General features: G+C 33.3%; 1 protein-coding gene across 3 annotated transcripts; it reads left to right on the top strand.

The window, feature by feature from the left end:
- The first annotated feature begins 520 nt into the window (after positions 1 to 520).
- On the top strand, positions 521 to 17307 carry KLRF1 (killer cell lectin like receptor F1). 3 transcript variants are annotated; one of them, XM_045364688.3, is made up of 6 exons: positions 521 to 725; positions 5705 to 5803; positions 6656 to 6805; positions 12570 to 12709; positions 13077 to 13189; positions 15147 to 17307. In XM_045364688.3, the coding sequence occupies exons 1-6, from the start codon at positions 641 to 643 to the stop codon at positions 15253 to 15255; spliced, it is 696 nt and encodes a 231-aa protein (XP_045220623.1). In that variant the 5' UTR covers positions 521 to 640; the 3' UTR covers positions 15256 to 17307. The 3 variants fall into 3 exon arrangements, 2 of the variants coding, with proteins under 2 accessions (XP_045220623.1, XP_045220625.1); XR_006690386.3 differs by lacking the exon at positions 12570 to 12709 and having other exon boundaries at positions 534 to 725; XM_045364690.3 differs by lacking the exons at positions 12570 to 12709; positions 13077 to 13189 and having other exon boundaries at positions 534 to 725; positions 15147 to 15725.
- Positions 17308 to 17887: the final 580 nt, after the last annotated feature.

The raw sequence follows: 17887 nt of genomic DNA, 5'->3' as shown, positions 1-17887 counted from the left end.
AAAGCATAACTATTTAGTACAAGTCTGAATACCTGGGTCATGAAATAATCTGTACAGCAAACCCCTGTGACATGATTTTACTTATATAACAAACCTGCACGTGTAGCCCTGAACCTAAACGTTAAAAAAAATCAAACTGTATTGTTAAATTATTAGGATGATTTATAAACAATGTTGTTTTAGGATAAACAATTTAATTGTTCGACAATTGCAAATTATTAAATTAAATATCAATATGTTAGGGAATGTAATTCAAATGATGCAAATATTTAGACTCTAACAAAAGGCAGCCATATATTATTCACCTCACCTCAAAAAGCGGTGTCATTTCCATTCCCTTGACTTTAAGGTAAATTAAGAGAAATTTGTAAAGCACTCGAAAGAATATTCAATTCAATATGTGGTGGACAGTTGAGAAATTATGTGTTATCTAGGTCATGGAAAAGCAACTTGTAAAAAGAAAACATTTCCTCTGAGGTTTTCACAAATAAATGAAACTGTGAACCCTCGTAGGTACTGTGAAAGGACGATTTGAGGAGCATCTCTGATTAGCAGCAGGTTGATTATTCTTTCCTCATTTCATGTTATACTTAGTAAAACAAACCATGCTTGTATATACACACATTCACTCACACTGAAGATGCAAGATGAAGAAAGGTACATGACATTGAATGTACAGTCAAAGAAAAGGACTTCTACCCAAACAACTCAACTTACATTTAAAGGTATAGAATTTAATTTTGTTTTTCAATTGGTGTGAATTAACATAGTAGTTTTCCACATTCTCTTCTATTGTGTTATCGGACTGTTTCATTATTTGGGTACTTTTCTTTCTCTGTCTCTGTATCTTTCTTCCCTTCCCTCTCTTTCAATATTAATAATGATTTAAAAATAACAACCACTCTTACCATTTAAGAAACACCAGTTGCAGGCACTATACAGAGTGTTTTATCTATGTTCCTTCATTTAATCTTACAAATTTCCTGTGAGATACTCTCTCTCTCTCTCTCCCATTTATCAATGTGGAGCTAATGCTTACTTGTAATATCTTGTCTGATGTAATTTCTTAAGGACATTCTCTGAGGAAATATGCACACTTAATTAAAATTAATAATTTCAAATTAGTGAATATTTGGTGCCATTCACCTTCTTATCATTCAGAGAATATGGTGTTTTAATGCTTTTTTTTTTTTTTTTTTGAGACGGGGTTTCACTATTGTTGCTCAGGCTGGAGTGCAATGGCACGATCTCGGCTCACTGCAATCTCTGCCTCCCGGGTTCAAGCGATTCTCCTGCCTCAGCCTTCTGAGTAGCTGAGATTACAGGTGCCCACCACCATGCCTGGCTAATTTTTTTCATTTTTAGTAGAGACAGGGTTTTACCATGTTGGCCAGGCTGGTCTTGAACTCCTGAGCTCGGGTGATCCACCTGCTTTAGTCTTCCAAAGTGTTGGGATTACAGGCGTGAGCCAACGCGCCCAGCCTTTAATACTAATTTTTAATTCAACTTCTCTAAAACTTTAAAATATGCTCTTCACCAGGTTGACTCAAAATAAAGTTTATGCACCAGCAATCAACAATTTAATTTCTACTTCAAGCATACCCTCCATACATAGTGCAATTCCATCATGCCACCTGAATGTGATATGGCAAAAGAGATGAGCAGAACTTAAAGACACAAATCACCACAGTTATAGAGACTGTCTGTTCTGTTCTATTGCTTTCTAAATATTTCTCTTTTAATAACTTCACCCATGAAAATGTTACTTATCTCTTGACTCCTTCTGCAAGTATCATCCATCACAGATTCATCTTAGAGTTACACACCTGCTATGTGTAAAAAATTTATTGCTTCTTTCATGTCAATTTTTACAGAGTCCCATATTTTCAAGTCTTTACTTCGTATGCTCAGTTTTTATTTCATTTTTGGAAACTAGAGATATTAAACCTGAAAGACTACAAAATGTAGTGAATTATCTGCAGACTTTTTCCCACACTCTGTTCATTAATGTCTTTCTGAGGCAAAAATGTGCAGATTTTCATCTCCCAGATATTTAAGTGACACATACTAATATTTATGTCTTGTACCTTTAGCTAATATTTATTAAAGCTTGAGGTAAGACATATCTTATGTGAATTAGATTGACAATTTGAGCCTTGGGGTTATGATGTTCATTCATATAACTTAATTTTGTGATGGCATATTTGTAAATCTTTTCTCATATATTGAAAAATCTTTGTTGCCAGGGATAGTAAGAAATTACATAGCTGCTCTATCCCACTACGCATATATAGTAGTTTCAGAATCACTATAGGAATAATATTACAATAAGATAGTTAAAACAGATTAAAATGTTTTGCAGGTTTAAAAAATCCTTAAGATATATTCCATTAAGCATGCACCATTAAATACTTTAAAATCACTTTAAGTAATTCCTCTCTCTATAGTGAAGACACTAGCAATACCTAGTTAGATTCCTGTTCTTCATTTTTTATGATTTTTTTCTTTTTGTTTAACTTATTTTATAGTAATGTAAAACATTTACATATTTTCAGTCAAACTTATATAATAAAGGGCCAAGTGTGGCAGCTCATGCCACTAATCCCAGCACTTTGGAAGGCCGAGGCAGGATGATCACTTGAAACCAGGAGTTCAAGACCTGCCTGGGCAACAAATGAAGACTCCCATCTCTACAAACAATAGAGATAAAAGAATTAGTCAGTCATGGTGGCACATGCCTGTAGTCCTAGCTACACACGGTGCTCAGGCGGGAGGATCTCTGAGCCCAGGAGCTCGAGGTTACAATGATCTATAATGGTGCCACGCTGCACTCCAACCTGAGCAACAGAGTGAGACCCTGTCTCAAATAAATAAATACAAAGTTAAAAAATTTAAAAAATTACTTTCAGAGAAATCCACCTCGCATAAATCCAGCACCCTTCATAAAATTGTACCATTTTGTATTTCTATATTTTCAGTGTTTACTTAGCTATTCTCACTCTTTTGTTCTTCCAAATAACTTTATAAAAAATTATTCAGGCTCACTCACCACAAATAACAAAAAATAAAACAACCCAATGTAGCTTTTACATCTAAATTACTTCCTAGTTTGTCATTCAACTTAGGGAGAATTTATATTTATGACACATCGTTTTCTTTTCCAAGAACATGATCAAATTAATATTATTCAGTTTTCAGTTAGTTTAGTTTAGTTTTGTTTGTATTGGGTCGGGGCACTTGTCGATTTTCTGTCTAGTTTTCTTTTTGTTTGTTTGGTTTTTTTGGTTAACTGTCCATGAGTAATGAATTTCTTTCATCTATGTTTTCATAGTGGTTACTGGATTATACAGGGCACTGATTTTAGTATGTTATTTTTATAAATGCAGCTACTATTTTTTGTTCCTGGAATTATGGTATTTTTTTCAATTGATTGTACTTACATTACCTTCAAATAATTTTACCTTCTTTTTCTAATATTTCTACCTGTAATTAGAATATTTTTTCTTCATTGCGTTATATTTTACCTCTTCATATTAAAAAGTAGTGGAGATTTGAGATATCTTTCTTTTTCTGGACTTAAGCAGAAAAGCTTCTTTCAGTTTTCTCAATTCAATAAGATGTTAGCTTCATTAGACATAAAAGTATTACATTGAACAAGTATCCATTAATTTCTGTTTTTTAACATAAAGGTGTAAGATTTTATCAATTTCATTTTTTACTTCTATTGAGATGATGATAGATTTTTCCTTAACTTTATTAATATAATATTAACATGGATTTTCTACTATTGAATAATCTTTACATTCCTAGAATAAACCAAACATGGTTATAATATATTTTGGTTGCTGATAATGTATTTAACATTTTTGTATAGACATTCATAAGACTGATTTTGGTTTTTTATTTTATTATTTCTGGTTTTGAGTGGTAAAAAGGCTTGTGTTTTGACCATTATAAGTTAAATTAAACCACTTCCTTACAGGAGAAAATACAGGATAATGAAAGTGTTACTTTCTCCATTATTCAGCATCTCTTAAAAAATTTTTTTACTTTTATTTTTATTTTATTATTATTATTTTTTGAGACAGAGTCTCGCTGTGTCGCCCAGGTTGGAGTGCAGTGGCACAATCTTGGCTCACTGCAACCTGTAGTGCTTGGGAGAAATAATTGAGTCTGGATTGAATTTCAACTGCCTTCCACAACTTTTTTTTTCCTAATGTTTTCTGATAATTATTTTTTAAGTTTTAAAATAAATATATGACATTTTTAATACACCATGCTTGATTTCTTGGAATTTATTGCTTATCAAAGTTAACATATCAAAAATTCAAAAACAATCTGAGAAATGTGTAGTATGCATTAAATGAATTCTGATACAATTATTTTAGTATCTTTGACAATGTTATAATAAGAGAAAACCTGCAAACTACTTATATAAAATATAATTCTATAGGGTTCATCATGTGCTTTTCTGACAGGGTTTGACAGCTTCAAATGTAGTTTCTCTATTTTATCCAGGTTTAAAGTGTATTTAGAATATAAATTTCAGCATTAGTAATTTGATTTATTGACTGAACAATAAGAATTATTTCAGCTACAACAGAGGATTCTTATCAATTATTATGATAGATTTACATAAATTATCTTTGATAAGGACAAAGTGTTTCACAAAGTACAGATATTCACTTATTCAGTATAACATAATTATTCATGTAATTTCATAAGTCAGTGCCCAGAAGACCTAAATCCTCTGATGAGACTCTCTAATGTCTGTTCAATGATAGCAGTTTCTTGAATAATAATCATTGAACAAGGACTTTTTTTTTGAGAGGGAGTCTCGCTCTGTCGCCCAGGCTGGAGTGCAGTGGCGCGATCTCCGCTCACTGCAAGCTCCGCCTCCCGGGTTCACGCCATTCTCCTGCCTCAGCCTCCAGAGCAGCTGGGACTATAGGCGCCCGCCACCTCGCCCGGCTAGTTTTTTGTATTTTTTAGTAGAGACGGGGTTTCACCGTGTTAGCCAGGATGGTCTCCATCTCCTGACCTTGTGATCCGCCCGTCTCGGCCTCCCAAAGTGCTGGGATTACAGGCTTGAGCCACCGCGCCCGGCCAGGACTCTTATTTTTAAACTTGACAGTGTAAATATATGAAAAATAAAACAGTTCTTAAAAGTTTACCATGCAATAAGAAGATGAAATATTATTCATGACCTACGAAGGATTTTAGAGTTTTTTTGATTAGAATAGCAGGATACCTAAAGCCATATTTAGTTCTGATTCATCCTTAGTAAATAAAAAAGGCTCAGAGGACTTGTAAATGTTATATTAATGATGATTTAGAAGGTGTTTATGTGGCTATACATGTATTATCTGTAAATGCATGTGCATGTGCGCGAGTGCATGTGTCTCTGTAATGGTTGGAAAATTATTCAGTATATAGAGTAAAATTCTTTCTACAAGTTAATAATGTTAAATATTAGCAATTTCTTAGGATTTGATATGACATGAATCATAGCTTCTGACCATCCAGAGTGTTATCATTATTAAATAAATGTATTTTTCTATTTACTTAGCCTTCATGCTTTTGTTTGCCTAATATCCTTTGAAACCCAACCTTATGTATTATACAATCCTATTATTACAATTGCTATTATATTACTTCCTGGAAACATACTTTTCTAAACTAATTCATGTGATTAATGTCTCAGATTATTCAGTGGTGTTGCACTGGTATAAAATCTTACTGGGAATATCTGGAACCCTGAATGGTATTCTGGCTTTGGCTTTGATCTCCCTGATCCTATTGGGTAAGTTAGAAGATCTTAATTAAATAAAAGTATGAAAGATGTTTACTTGTTTCTTATAAATCTTTTTATAATTATTCATTCATTCTTCACGACATTAACCAAGATTGAATTAGAAGCTACTGCATATAAAGCTCTATTAGTACACTACATGGTGCTATATTTAATATGCAATCAAATCAGGTAAGTCTCTTGTCCTCAAGTGGCATACAGTCTAATACGGAGAAAGGAGTGTATGTGTAGAGAGTGTGTGTGTGTATGTGTGGTATTTGAAACCATTTTTCTGTGTTTCTTAGATACTGGTAATAGATACAATTTTACTGTTTTGCTTAAACATTTTAATGCATTTTATCTAAGGTTGTATTTAGTTTGCTTTTCCTTTTGTCCAACAAATATTCACTAAGCAACTACAATACTCCAAATATTACAAATTGCCCAAAACTTTTAAGAAAAGAATAGTCAGGGTGAGGAATGTTATATTCTAGTGGGAGAAGCAGGTATTAAGTAACTATGTTACAATGTGCTGAATACAGTATTGGAGGTTGCAGCAAAACATTAAGAAAGGATGAAAAGAGCCTATACACTTCCCAGAGCAGAAACTTGACTTTATTTACTATTGTATTACCAGTTCATAGGGATGTCTGGCGTAGAATAAATTCTCACCAAGTATGTGTTGTATACATAAATTGATTGCGTAAGATTTTGAATTCTTTCCATCCGTAGACATGAAAATTTTAAAAAGATCCTAGTGATCCCTTCAATTATTTCTTGTTCCAATCATCAGAATTATCCCAATGAATGTGTCTCTGAGACATTCCACAGAGAACATATTTACCTAACCTTAAAATATTCAAGTTTCTCAGGGAGTATTGCTAAAATGCCAAAAAGGAAGTCATTCAAATACCACCGAGCATGAAGATATTGGAGACCTAAAAATGAATAACGGCACAAGAAGAAATACAAGTAATAAGGACCTTTGTGTTTCGAGATCTGCAGACCAGACAGGTATGTCTCAAGGCTTTGGCTTATCCTTGTTTTAATCTTTTGGACTCTCTAAATGTTGAGCATTTTTGAACAGGTATGCAATAGATTAAACTAACATGTAAAGGTTTGGTATAAATCTACTTTTTATTCAAAACTTGATTTAGATTTTTTTTTCTTTTTCTTTTTCTTTTTTTTTTGAGACAGAGTATTACTCTGTCGCGCAGATATCTTTAAACTTGTTGCAGTGGGAGAAAAATTGTAAAACAACATAAGAAATAGGCTCTTCCCTCTAGGAATTTAAAATCAAGTTGATACATACAAATATGGAAAGTTAGTTGTTATTAAAAAGCAGTATGTAAATAGCCATTCTTGCTTGTCACTTATTTATTCTTCTTTTTCTGAAATACAGACTGGATAAAAGTCAATATTTTAAAAGTTACTCAGTACGATTTTAAGCTTAGACTTTTAAGCTTAGAAATTCCAGTCATACAGAATTTTGATAACATTACCTTCTATTTTTAAATGTTTAAGTTGAACTTTTAAATACCTAACTGATAATTTTGACATTTATTTTATTGTATGAGATGATATATTATGACTTTCCAGATAAATGCATAATTATTATAAAAGGATTTTTTCTAATCTGCTAGTTCATATTGCCTCCTTTATCATACGTGAACATTTTACACATTTTATGTTCTACTGATTGATACTCTCTTCATTTGGCTTATGTGTCTGTTTCACAGGTATACGTCCCAAACCAATAGAGATATTGTAGCTTTGTCTCATATTTTATTGTCTCCCTATCTCTAATGTCTGTCGTTGTGTTGGGTATCATTGCAATAACACCTTAGAAAAGTTAAGGCGGCTTTGGTAGGTAAACATGGAATCCTATACATGTCATTAAACATTAATTAAAGTAGGTATAAATACTGTATATTGAGCTATAATATATTTATTTCCTATTCCTTTTTTTAACTGAGGTACAATTCAAAAACTTGAACCTTTAAAAGTAAACAATTTCATGATGTTTAGAACCTTCAAACATTGTGCAACTACCATGTTTATCTAGCTGAAAAACTTTTCCCAAAAATAAATCCCTTACATACCCAATAAGCAAATCACTCTCCATTCTCCCCCGATTTAGCTTCTGACAACTACAAATCTTCTTTCAGTCTATACGGATTTACCTATTCTGGATTTTCACGTAATAGAATCACACAATATTTGGCCTTGGGCTTCTTTCACTTAGCATAATGTTTTTAAAGTTCATCCATGTTTTATTCCCTTTTTATGGGTGAATAATAGTCCATTGTGTGTGTATATCTGTAAATATAGAAACATACATATTTATATGTATCTCTATATCTATAAATATTGATAGTCATATGTATATCTGTAAATATAGATATGCACAATGTTTATGTGTGCAGAGCTTAAAGGTCAGTCCGATGTGAGATCTTAGGACCTTTTCAGGTGATTTCTGAGCATGCACCCAGCCCAGGGCTTGTGCCTGGCCTTCCAGATTTTCAGGATTGTGTGGGAGCTTTTCAAAGTCCTTATTCCTGAAACAGCTCATCCCCCAGCTTTTCCTTTCAAGCTTTTCAGTTAGACCTGTTGTTTGTTCCAACTATTGTACGTTGCCTCATGTGACAAAAGCTAACATATTTAACTTAATTTTTACAAATATCCTTTGGTAGCCTCATGGCAGGTATCTAAGTCTTCTTTACTGGCAGTGATATCTACTGCTAAAACAATTCAAGAGTCCATAGATGCTCTGGATTTCATGGAAACTCATGAAAGACAAACTCAGTTACTGTTGTCTGCTAATTCTACAAATAACACCTCACCTGACTTGAATCAAAATCACCACTGATAGCAAGGCCATCTCTTCGCTAGGCCAAACACACAACTTACAGCCAGGCCCCTGGTCCAGGGTGAGCCCTGAGAAAAAGAGAGTTTATATTGGACCCCAAAAGACAGGTGGGTCCCAGGTTGGATAATCTCTGGTAGAATGATGAAACAATTGCAATACTTACTAGGGTTGGAGGACAACAGTGCCAGGCTTCTCCCTAGCTTCTGGAGGTGATCTTTCCTTCTGCACCTCCTTCTGTATCCATGAGTAGCAGGACCCCACTCCCACATAGGGATATGGTGGGCATGAAAGCTGGTGTCTTCTAGTAGATATTCACTCTTTTACCAAATTAATTGAGGTTGAGTCTCCAAAAAATAATCAACTTTGACTGGCTCTGACTGACTTTTAGACATGAATGCCCCAATTCCTCTTATTCCAGGAAGCACTCATAAATTAAAGTGATTTTTCTGGGAGGTGAATAGCTTTGAGGAAGGGTAAATTAAAGAGGCAATTCCCTGCTCAAATATTAAATTTGGTCCCATTTTGCTGAAAGATGCTTTCATCCTGGTTGTCCCTCAAGACTGTTCCTTTGATCATCCTTGAAATGGACCTTCTCAGTCAGCACGTGATCTCATGGAAAGCTTTTACACTATTGGCGGGCACCACATAGTGGAAAACAGTTAATCTTCCCCACCAGTGTGAGTGGTAAATACTCCAAGATACCAAGCAAGGCAAAGCACTGCAGGATTGTGGTCTGTTATAGCTGACTTTGTCAAAGGAATTCTATTCTTTACCATGTTGCCTTTTAACTTCCTGGTATGGCCTATGTGTAAAGCCACTACTAGAGAGTGAAGGCTAACTATAGACTACAGAGAGTTAAGAAAAATTATTCCTTTTATTAGAGCACCTTTATTGGATAATTGCTTTAATGAATGACCTTCAAAACATAGGTAAATGGTTTGGGAACAGACTTAGCTAACGTGTTCTATTTAGTAAAAATTTTTCAGGAGAATCAATCACAATTTGCCTTCACATTTACTTGGTTGCTGTGGACTGAATTGTACCCTCCCCTTAATTCATATATTGAAACTCTAACCCCCGATGTGATGGGATTTGGAGATGCGGTCTTTAGGAAGTAATTAGATTTAGATGAGGTCATGTGGATATGTCTGTCTTAGTTTGGGGTGCCACAGCAAATTACCATAAGCTAGGTTGCTTATAAACAACAGATATTTATTCCTCACAGTACTAAAGACTGGAAGTCTGAGATTACAGTGCCAGCATGGTTGGGTTCTGGTGAGGGCCCTCTTCTCTGTTGCAGACTGCCAGCTTCTCATTGAAATCTCTCATGGCAGAAAGCAGAATGACTCAAGTTATCTCAGGACTCTTACAAGTACTAATCCCATTCTGATCTTCATCTCTTCTTAGCTCCCAAATGCCCACCTCCTAATACCATCATATTGGGAGGTAGGATTTCAGCATATGAATTTTGGGGTATGCAAATATTCAGTTCATAAAGTTTTACCTCTGAATTCCCAAAATTCATGTCCTTCTAATGTGTCAAATGGAGAAGACAACACACCAAAAGAGAAAGATATATTTGCAAATCATGTGTCAGATAGGGGTATAATATTCAGAACATATAAAGAACACTTATAACTCAAAAACACAACTCAATTTAAAAATAAGCAAAGGACATGAGTAGACATTTCTCCAAAAAACACTATACAAAAGGCCAATAAGCACTTGCAAAGATGTTTAATATGATTATTCATTAGGGAAATGTGAAATCAGAACCAGGGTGGAAAGCTGCTACACACCCACCAGGATGGCTACAATCACACAAAAAGAGCAAATGTTGGTGAGGATGTGGATAAATCGCTCACATATTGCTGGTAGAAATGTAAAATTTTATAGTACTGCGGAAAACAGTTTGACAGTTCCTCAAATCATCACATGACCCGACATTCAACTTTTAGGTATATATCCAATAAAATGGAAGACATATGTCCTTACAAAAATTTGTACATGAATGTTCGTAGTAACAATATTCATAATAGCCAAAGAATGGAAGCGGCTCAGATATCTGTCCATCAGCTGATAAAGAGATAAACAAAATGCACTACGTACATGTTATGAAATATTCTTACAACCATAAAATAGAATGTAGTACTGATACATGCTACAACTTTTACAAGCCTTGAAAACATGGTGCTGAATGAATGAAAAAGCAGATGCAAAAGGCCATATATTGTATGATTCCATTTATATGAAGGGTCCATCATAGTCAACCCCATAGTGACATAAAGTGGGCTAGTGGTTGCCAGGGTTGTGGGAGTAGAAAATGAGTAGTGACTACTTAGTGTTTATATGTAATGCAAATGCTCTGGAATGAGATAGTAGTGACAGTTGTACAACATTGTGGGTGTATTAAAGGCCACTGCATTTGCACTTTAAGATGGCCAAAATGGTGAATTTTATGTTACGTGAAGAAAAATAGTCATGGTAAGAAATAAATAAAAAGAGAGAGATTGTAATGGATCATAAGTTAAAATAGTTATATTGGTCTTTATTTATATTTTTATATATATCCCACTTTTTCTCAATATGATGTCAAAAATCTCAATATTTCCATTTAATTTAATTTTCCTTAATATTAACTTAGGAAAATCAAAGAACTACATAATATTGCAGTTATTAAGAGGTTGAAAATAAAGAAGTTGAAAATAAAGTGTTATCTTTCTTGGCATAATTTAATCATTTAATTATTAATTACTTAATATTAAGAGGGAGAAGGGGATACACATACAAAACTACAAGGAGAGTGATTTGAAAACTTTGTGTGGTTTTTATTTGCATTTCCTCTAATGATCAGTGATGTGAACCACGATAAGGTACTAACTCACATCAGTCAGAATGTCTATTATTAGAAAGTCAAAAACTAACATGCTGGTGAGGGTGCGGAGAAAAAGGAATGCTTATACACTGGTGGCAGAAGTATAAATTTGTTCAGACTGTGTGGCAATTCCTCAAAGATCTAAAGACAGAAATACCATTCAAATTCAACCCAGCAATCCCATTACTGGGTATATACCCAAAGGAATGTAAATCATTCTATTGTAAAGACACATGTATGTGTATGCTCATTGCAGCACTATTCACTATAGAAAAATCAATCTAAATGCACATCAATAGTAGACTGGATAAAGAAAATGTACATATACACCATGGAATACTATGCAGCCATAAAAAAGAATGATATCATGTTCTTTGCAGAGACATGGATGGGGTTGGAGGCTATTATCCTTAGCAAACTAATGCAGGAACAGAAAGCCAAACATCGCATGTTCTCACTTATAAGTGGGAGCAAAATGATGAGAACACATGGACACATGGAGGGAAAAAACACACACACTGGGGCCTACTTGAAGGTGAAGGGTAGGAGGAGGGAGAGGATCAGAACGAATAACTAATGGGTACTGGGTGCTACCTGGATGTTGAAATAATCTATACATCAAACCCCCATGACACAAATTTACCTATGTAACAAATCTGCACGTGTACCCCTGAACTTAAAAGTTAAAAAAAAAACTTTGCGTGGATAAATTCTAAGTAACACAAATTACATTTTATCTAATCTCTCAAATAGCTATTTTATTTTGTTCATGCTATTTTTGTCAATATAATAGATCTTGGCATCAAAATTCCCATTATGTCTAGGTTTTGCTTCATCTCATTAAATTAATTGTCTTAACTTCCAAGGACCATCATTTGTGTTTTGGCCATCTTTTATGTCTGGACAATTTGCTATGAGTGATTTTATTGTAGCTCAACTCTTATTTATACAATATATAAGTGTTGTTCTTACTGCCAATTTTCAGAGATGCATATGTACTTTAATTTCATTTTGTTTTCTACATTTCTCTGTAGTACTATGCCAATCAGAATGGCTCAAATACCGAGGGAAGTGTTATTGGTTCTCTAATGAGATGAAAAGTTGGAGTGACAGTTATGTGTATTGTTTGGAAAGAAAATCTCATCTACTAATCATACAGGACGAACTTGAAATGGTAATTGGTCTAGTGTCAGGGTTATGGCATCTTTGCAGTTGAAAATGGCTTTCCTTAAATATCTTTCCATCTTTGCATTAAATCATCATTTACTTTGATTATGAAGTTTTGGGCACTGTCTTAAATTTTGTATTCCAAGCAAGGGCCTCACTTCTCATGCTGGATCTGGCCCAAATTCGTATATTCAACTTGCAATTGCGTGTGTGTGTAACATATATATGATATAACGTGTGTATAAGTAAGATATGAATTGATTATCATAAGAATCCCCATGCAGAGTGCTCTTTTCAATAAAATTTAAAATCTTCAGTATGTCTGAATTGCTGAAATATTTTGTTTATTTAGTCCCTCATTGTCCACATTTTAGGCTTTTATACAGAAAAACCTAAGACAATCAAACTACGTATGGATGGGGCTTAACTTTACCTCCTTGAAAATGACATGGACTTGGGTGGATGGTTCTCCACTAGATCCAAAGATGTGAGTCAGTCTTAAAAGGCAATCTGATTTATTGTCTGTTATAGAATATGTCTCCTCCAGGTTCACCAAATTCAACTCTGAAATAGTTACTGGTACTACAGAATTCAAAAGAATGAAAATTAATTTAGTATTTACAGGAGTAATGATGGATATTTTGATTTTATTTTTAAAGAAAAAGGATTTGAAAAAGGTAGTTTATGATTTTAAAATTTCTTACACTTTATATAGAAAAGTAGTTTGCATCAACGCGGTCTCCTGTTTTGAAAGTTCTCAATGCTTTCTTTAGCCATCTTCAGTAATAAAATAAAACCAATGTGCATTTTTTGTGTTATGTGATTATCACAATATTAAAATATAAACAATATATACAACATAGAACAAGATTATCCAAAAGTCTCTGAACAAATGCATGGAATTATTGATTTTAAAAGTTCTGTCAATATTTTTGTGTGCATTATTTTATAATAAAATATTTAATTAAAAATATAATTAGTATAACAGGTAAATTCAAAATCCTATTCCTATGTTAGTAGGCATGATAATGGTCCCCAGAGATGTCTACATTCTAATCCCAAAATGCTGTGAATATGTTATTTTATATGGCAAAAGAATCTTTGCAGGTATGATTAAATGAGGAATCTTGAGAGAGGAATGTCATGCTGGATTATCTGGGTGGTCCCAATCAAATCCCTTAGAAGAGGGAGGAAGCAGAATTAGTGTCATATTGGGAGATATGAAGTGGAACGCAGAGATTCACATGATGTGAAAGCACCTCTGTGGGCCAAGGGACGCAAGTGGCCTCAGATTCCTCCCTAGTACATCCAGAAGGTGACTCTGGAGACATTTTGATCTTAGTCCCGTAGGGCAATCTTGGGCTTCTGATACTCATAAGTGTAAGATAACAAATTAACCTTGTTTTAGGCCACTAAGTTTGTGGTAATTTGTCATGGTAGTGATAGAAAAATAGTACATTATAGTAACCAACTTAACAGTGCTATTATTTTCCCCTTATTTCTATTTCATCATTAAATATTAAATATTTTCTATCTGACTGCACTATAATCAATATAAAAAGTGAATAAAAACATTATTTGGATTGAAGGATAAAATTATGGATGTGTGTCATCTGAGAGCAGAGTTGTGTCACTGAACATGACATGAAGTTGCCAAACTTTGTTTTGTCCTCTTGCCACATCCATTCAACACTACCCTTTAGGGTAGTGTTTTAACTCTAGATCATGCTTGGAGATTTTTGTCCATAATATATTCAATACAAAATTTAAATCTAAGCTTGGACAAAGTGTATTTTCTCATATGAAAATTCAGTACTTACTTGCCCTTATCAATTTGGAAGCATTGAAGATCATGTGCACCTTTTCCAAGATTCTTTCTTGAACTTTTTCCACAGGTCAAATAAATTTATCAGAATGTATCACTAACACTACATTATTTTATATATAAATTTGTTAATATTTTTAATCTGTTACATTATAAGTAAATAGTGCAATAAGTATGGAATTTATTATTTAGGTCATACATAGATCGCTTTGTGTATTGAGTTCTTTACAAACATCAATTCATATAAATGCTAAACAATATCATGAAGTATTGTTATCATCCTTATACAATTAGATATAAGAAGGAAAGAGAGGTTAAGCGAGCTGTCCAAATGGAGTTAATCTTATTTTTAATGTAACTGAACTACATGGGGCAAGAGAAGGAATACTAGAATGGGAATGTGGAGGGAAATTTATTCTCATCTCTGTTAGTTGCAGACTCTCTGGCAACTCTTGACCAACCACAGCTAACAAGGCTAAGTTACAGTTATTGTAATCATTAGTCAACTCAAGTATGTAAAAATGCTTTGAGATTTTGACAAAAGAGGATATTAGCAGAAGGTACAAATGGCTGTCTTCAGCGACAGTGCTTAACAAAGTATTCATTCTCTCTTCCCCAGATTCTTCATAAAGGGACCAGCTAAAGAAAACAGCTGCGCTGCCATTAAGGAAAGCAAAATTTACTCTGAAACCTGCAGTAGTGTTTTCAAATGGATTTGTCAGTATTAGAGTTTGACAAAATTCACAGTGAAATAATCAGTGATCACTCTATTTGGCCAATTAGTTGCTAATATTAATCTCCAGGTGTAAGATTTTAAAGTGCAATTAAATGCCAAAATCTCTCTTTTCCCTCCGTCATCGACACTGGTCTAGCCTCAGAGCAACCCGTTAACAGACTAAAATATACCCTTCAAAATTTGTACCTGATAGTATAAACCAAGGTGACTTCATGTGATCATATCCAGGATTTTTATTAATTGTTTATTTTATGCCAAATGTGATCAAATTATGCCTGCTTTTCTGTATCTTGTGTTTTAAATTCTTAATAATGTCCTAAGCAAAATTTCTTATTTCTAAGTGTTGAAATATAATGTGGATTTATACATTTTTTACCCTTTTATCAAAGAGAATTAACTTTGTTTCCAGGCTTCTGATACTCTGCACTCAGCTACAATAAACATCCTGAATGTTTTCTTAAATAGTAACACCTTTATTTCTATGATGCAAGCCCTAAAAGTAGAATTTCTAGGTAAAAGTGTTAAATGTGTTGTTTTATATTTTGTACAATTTTTATATGTTGCACTTTTGTTTCCAAATTTGGAAGCTTTCAAACTTATAAGAAGATATTAGGTGCAGAAAAAGAACATACTGCTTTTCTTGAACCTCTTGAGAATTACTTGCCAAATTGATGCATTTTATTATAACATTTCATTTGTTATTGGATACTTTTTGTGTATTTCCTTCCAAAAAAGGGGCTTTCTCCCACATAACCACAATAAAATTATGAAATTCAGCAAATTTACACTGACATAGAACTATCCATCTAATTCCCAAATTTCCTTCAAGGTTTGCTATTTGTCAAAATAATGTTTTTAGAGTAAAAGCATCCAGCTCAGAATCAATGTCTACATCTGGTGACTATTATCTCTTTAGCCTCCTTCAATATGGAAGAGTGCGTGAGTCTTCCTTGACATTCATGACCTTGACACTTTTGAATACTACACGTTGATTATTTCGTAAAATGTTCTTCAACTGAAATATTCTGATTGTTTCTCATGGTTAGATTCAGGTTTTATCTTCTTGGTAGAAATGGCATAGAAGTGATGTAGTGAAGCTTGGTCTCTGAATCCTTTCAGGTGGTACACAGTTTTATTTGTTCCATTATTGATTATATTTATTTCATTCACATGATTGATGTAATTTCTGCTTGAATTCACTGTAAAGTTATTATTTTCTCATTGTAATTAATGCATATTTTGGGGAAGTGACTGAGATGGCCTTAATATCCCCTTCAGCTTGGGGCTACATTCTTCTTTTTTTTTATACTTTCAGTTCTGGGGTACATGTGCAGAATGTGCAGGTTTGTTACACAGGTATACACGTGCCATGGTGGTTTGCTGCATCCATCAACCTGTCATCTACATTAGTTATTTCTCCTAATGCTATCCCTCCGGATAACAAGAACTCAGAAATAATGTACAGAGTTATGATCTAATAACAGGTGTATTCTAGCTTTTTTACCCAGAAAGCTAACTTCTTTTCTACATTCATTATACAGAAATATCAGATTTTAAAGCCTCTTGAGGCTGGAAAGCCAAACCAAGACAAACTTTAGATTTTTTCTATAGTATTAAGGTCTTTGAAACTTCTAGGAAGTAACAGTTTTTATTTACTCATTATAAGGCTGTGAACCTTCAAAGTTAAGCATGTTATGTATATTGTTAAATATGACATTTTAGTCAAAGCCTTAGTAATGTAACCAATGTTTTTTAAATTGTATTATACTATTAAGAGACAGCAGAATTTTATTGGACTTACGGAAATAACTTTATGTAAATAACCATATTGTCATAAGAATACTAAAAAGTACATTTGAAATTTTGAAAGAATCAAGTAAGGAGGAAAAATGCCAAATGGTTTTATCTTTTTTCACAAAAGTATATTTTATCAAATTACCATAAATTATAGGTCACTCAAGAGAGAAAATTTCTTTACACCTGAAAGACAAAACATTTGAGTAAAGGACCAACAACGTTTTAAATAAACATCATAAAAACATGATCAGTTATTGAATTTTATGTAATCAATTTTATTTCTGCTTGATCTTCATTAGTAATTTTATAAATCTACTATTTATTTTATTAGAGTTTTGGACATTTTTATTTAGTCTATTAATCTTAAATGTATCAGAAACCTGTATCTATGAGTACTTGTGGGGGTCTTTTATGAATCTGATTATGAATGTTTTTAGAGAAGAATTTAAAACCGTAGAAGAAAACAATTAGAATAGTCACGGTTAAAAACCTGAGGAAAGTTTATAATTGACAAGAAAATTATGTTCCTTGTATTATAGATGGCATTTAAAAATAACAGCCAGAATTATGACTGCTAGAATATTAGGTATTTATGAATTTACACACATTTTGAAAAATATTTATAACAATAATATATTTATAAATGTAACTAAAAGATGATCTACTATTACTTATTGTTTGACAATGTTTTCTACATGATTTATCTAATAAGCATAATTCTTTAACATTTCTACAGTATGAGAGTTATATCTTTTAAGGCTTTTCAGGACCCACCTGGAGAATCCCAAACGTGATTTTAGGTGAAAAAGATTTAATTTATGATTTCA

This window comes from Macaca fascicularis, chromosome 11 (genome assembly GCF_037993035.2).
Source record: "Macaca fascicularis isolate 582-1 chromosome 11, T2T-MFA8v1.1".
In the NCBI taxonomy this organism is placed as follows: Eukaryota; Metazoa; Chordata; class Mammalia; order Primates; family Cercopithecidae; genus Macaca; species Macaca fascicularis.
The sequence above is the reverse complement of the archived record's forward strand: the minus strand, read 5'-3'. Positions and strand labels throughout refer to the sequence as shown.

Coding starts and splice junctions, on each gene's coding strand:
- KLRF1 (XM_045364688.3), top strand. CDS start 641: ATGCAAGATGAAGAAAGGTACATGACATTGAATGTACAGTCAAAGAAA. Junction 6,806..12,569: donor GAGATCTGCAGACCAGACAG/GTATGTCTCAAG, acceptor ATTTCTCTGTAG/TACTATGCCAATCAGAATGG. Junction 12,710..13,076: donor TACAGGACGAACTTGAAATG/GTAATTGGTCTA, acceptor TCCACATTTTAG/GCTTTTATACAGAAAAACCT.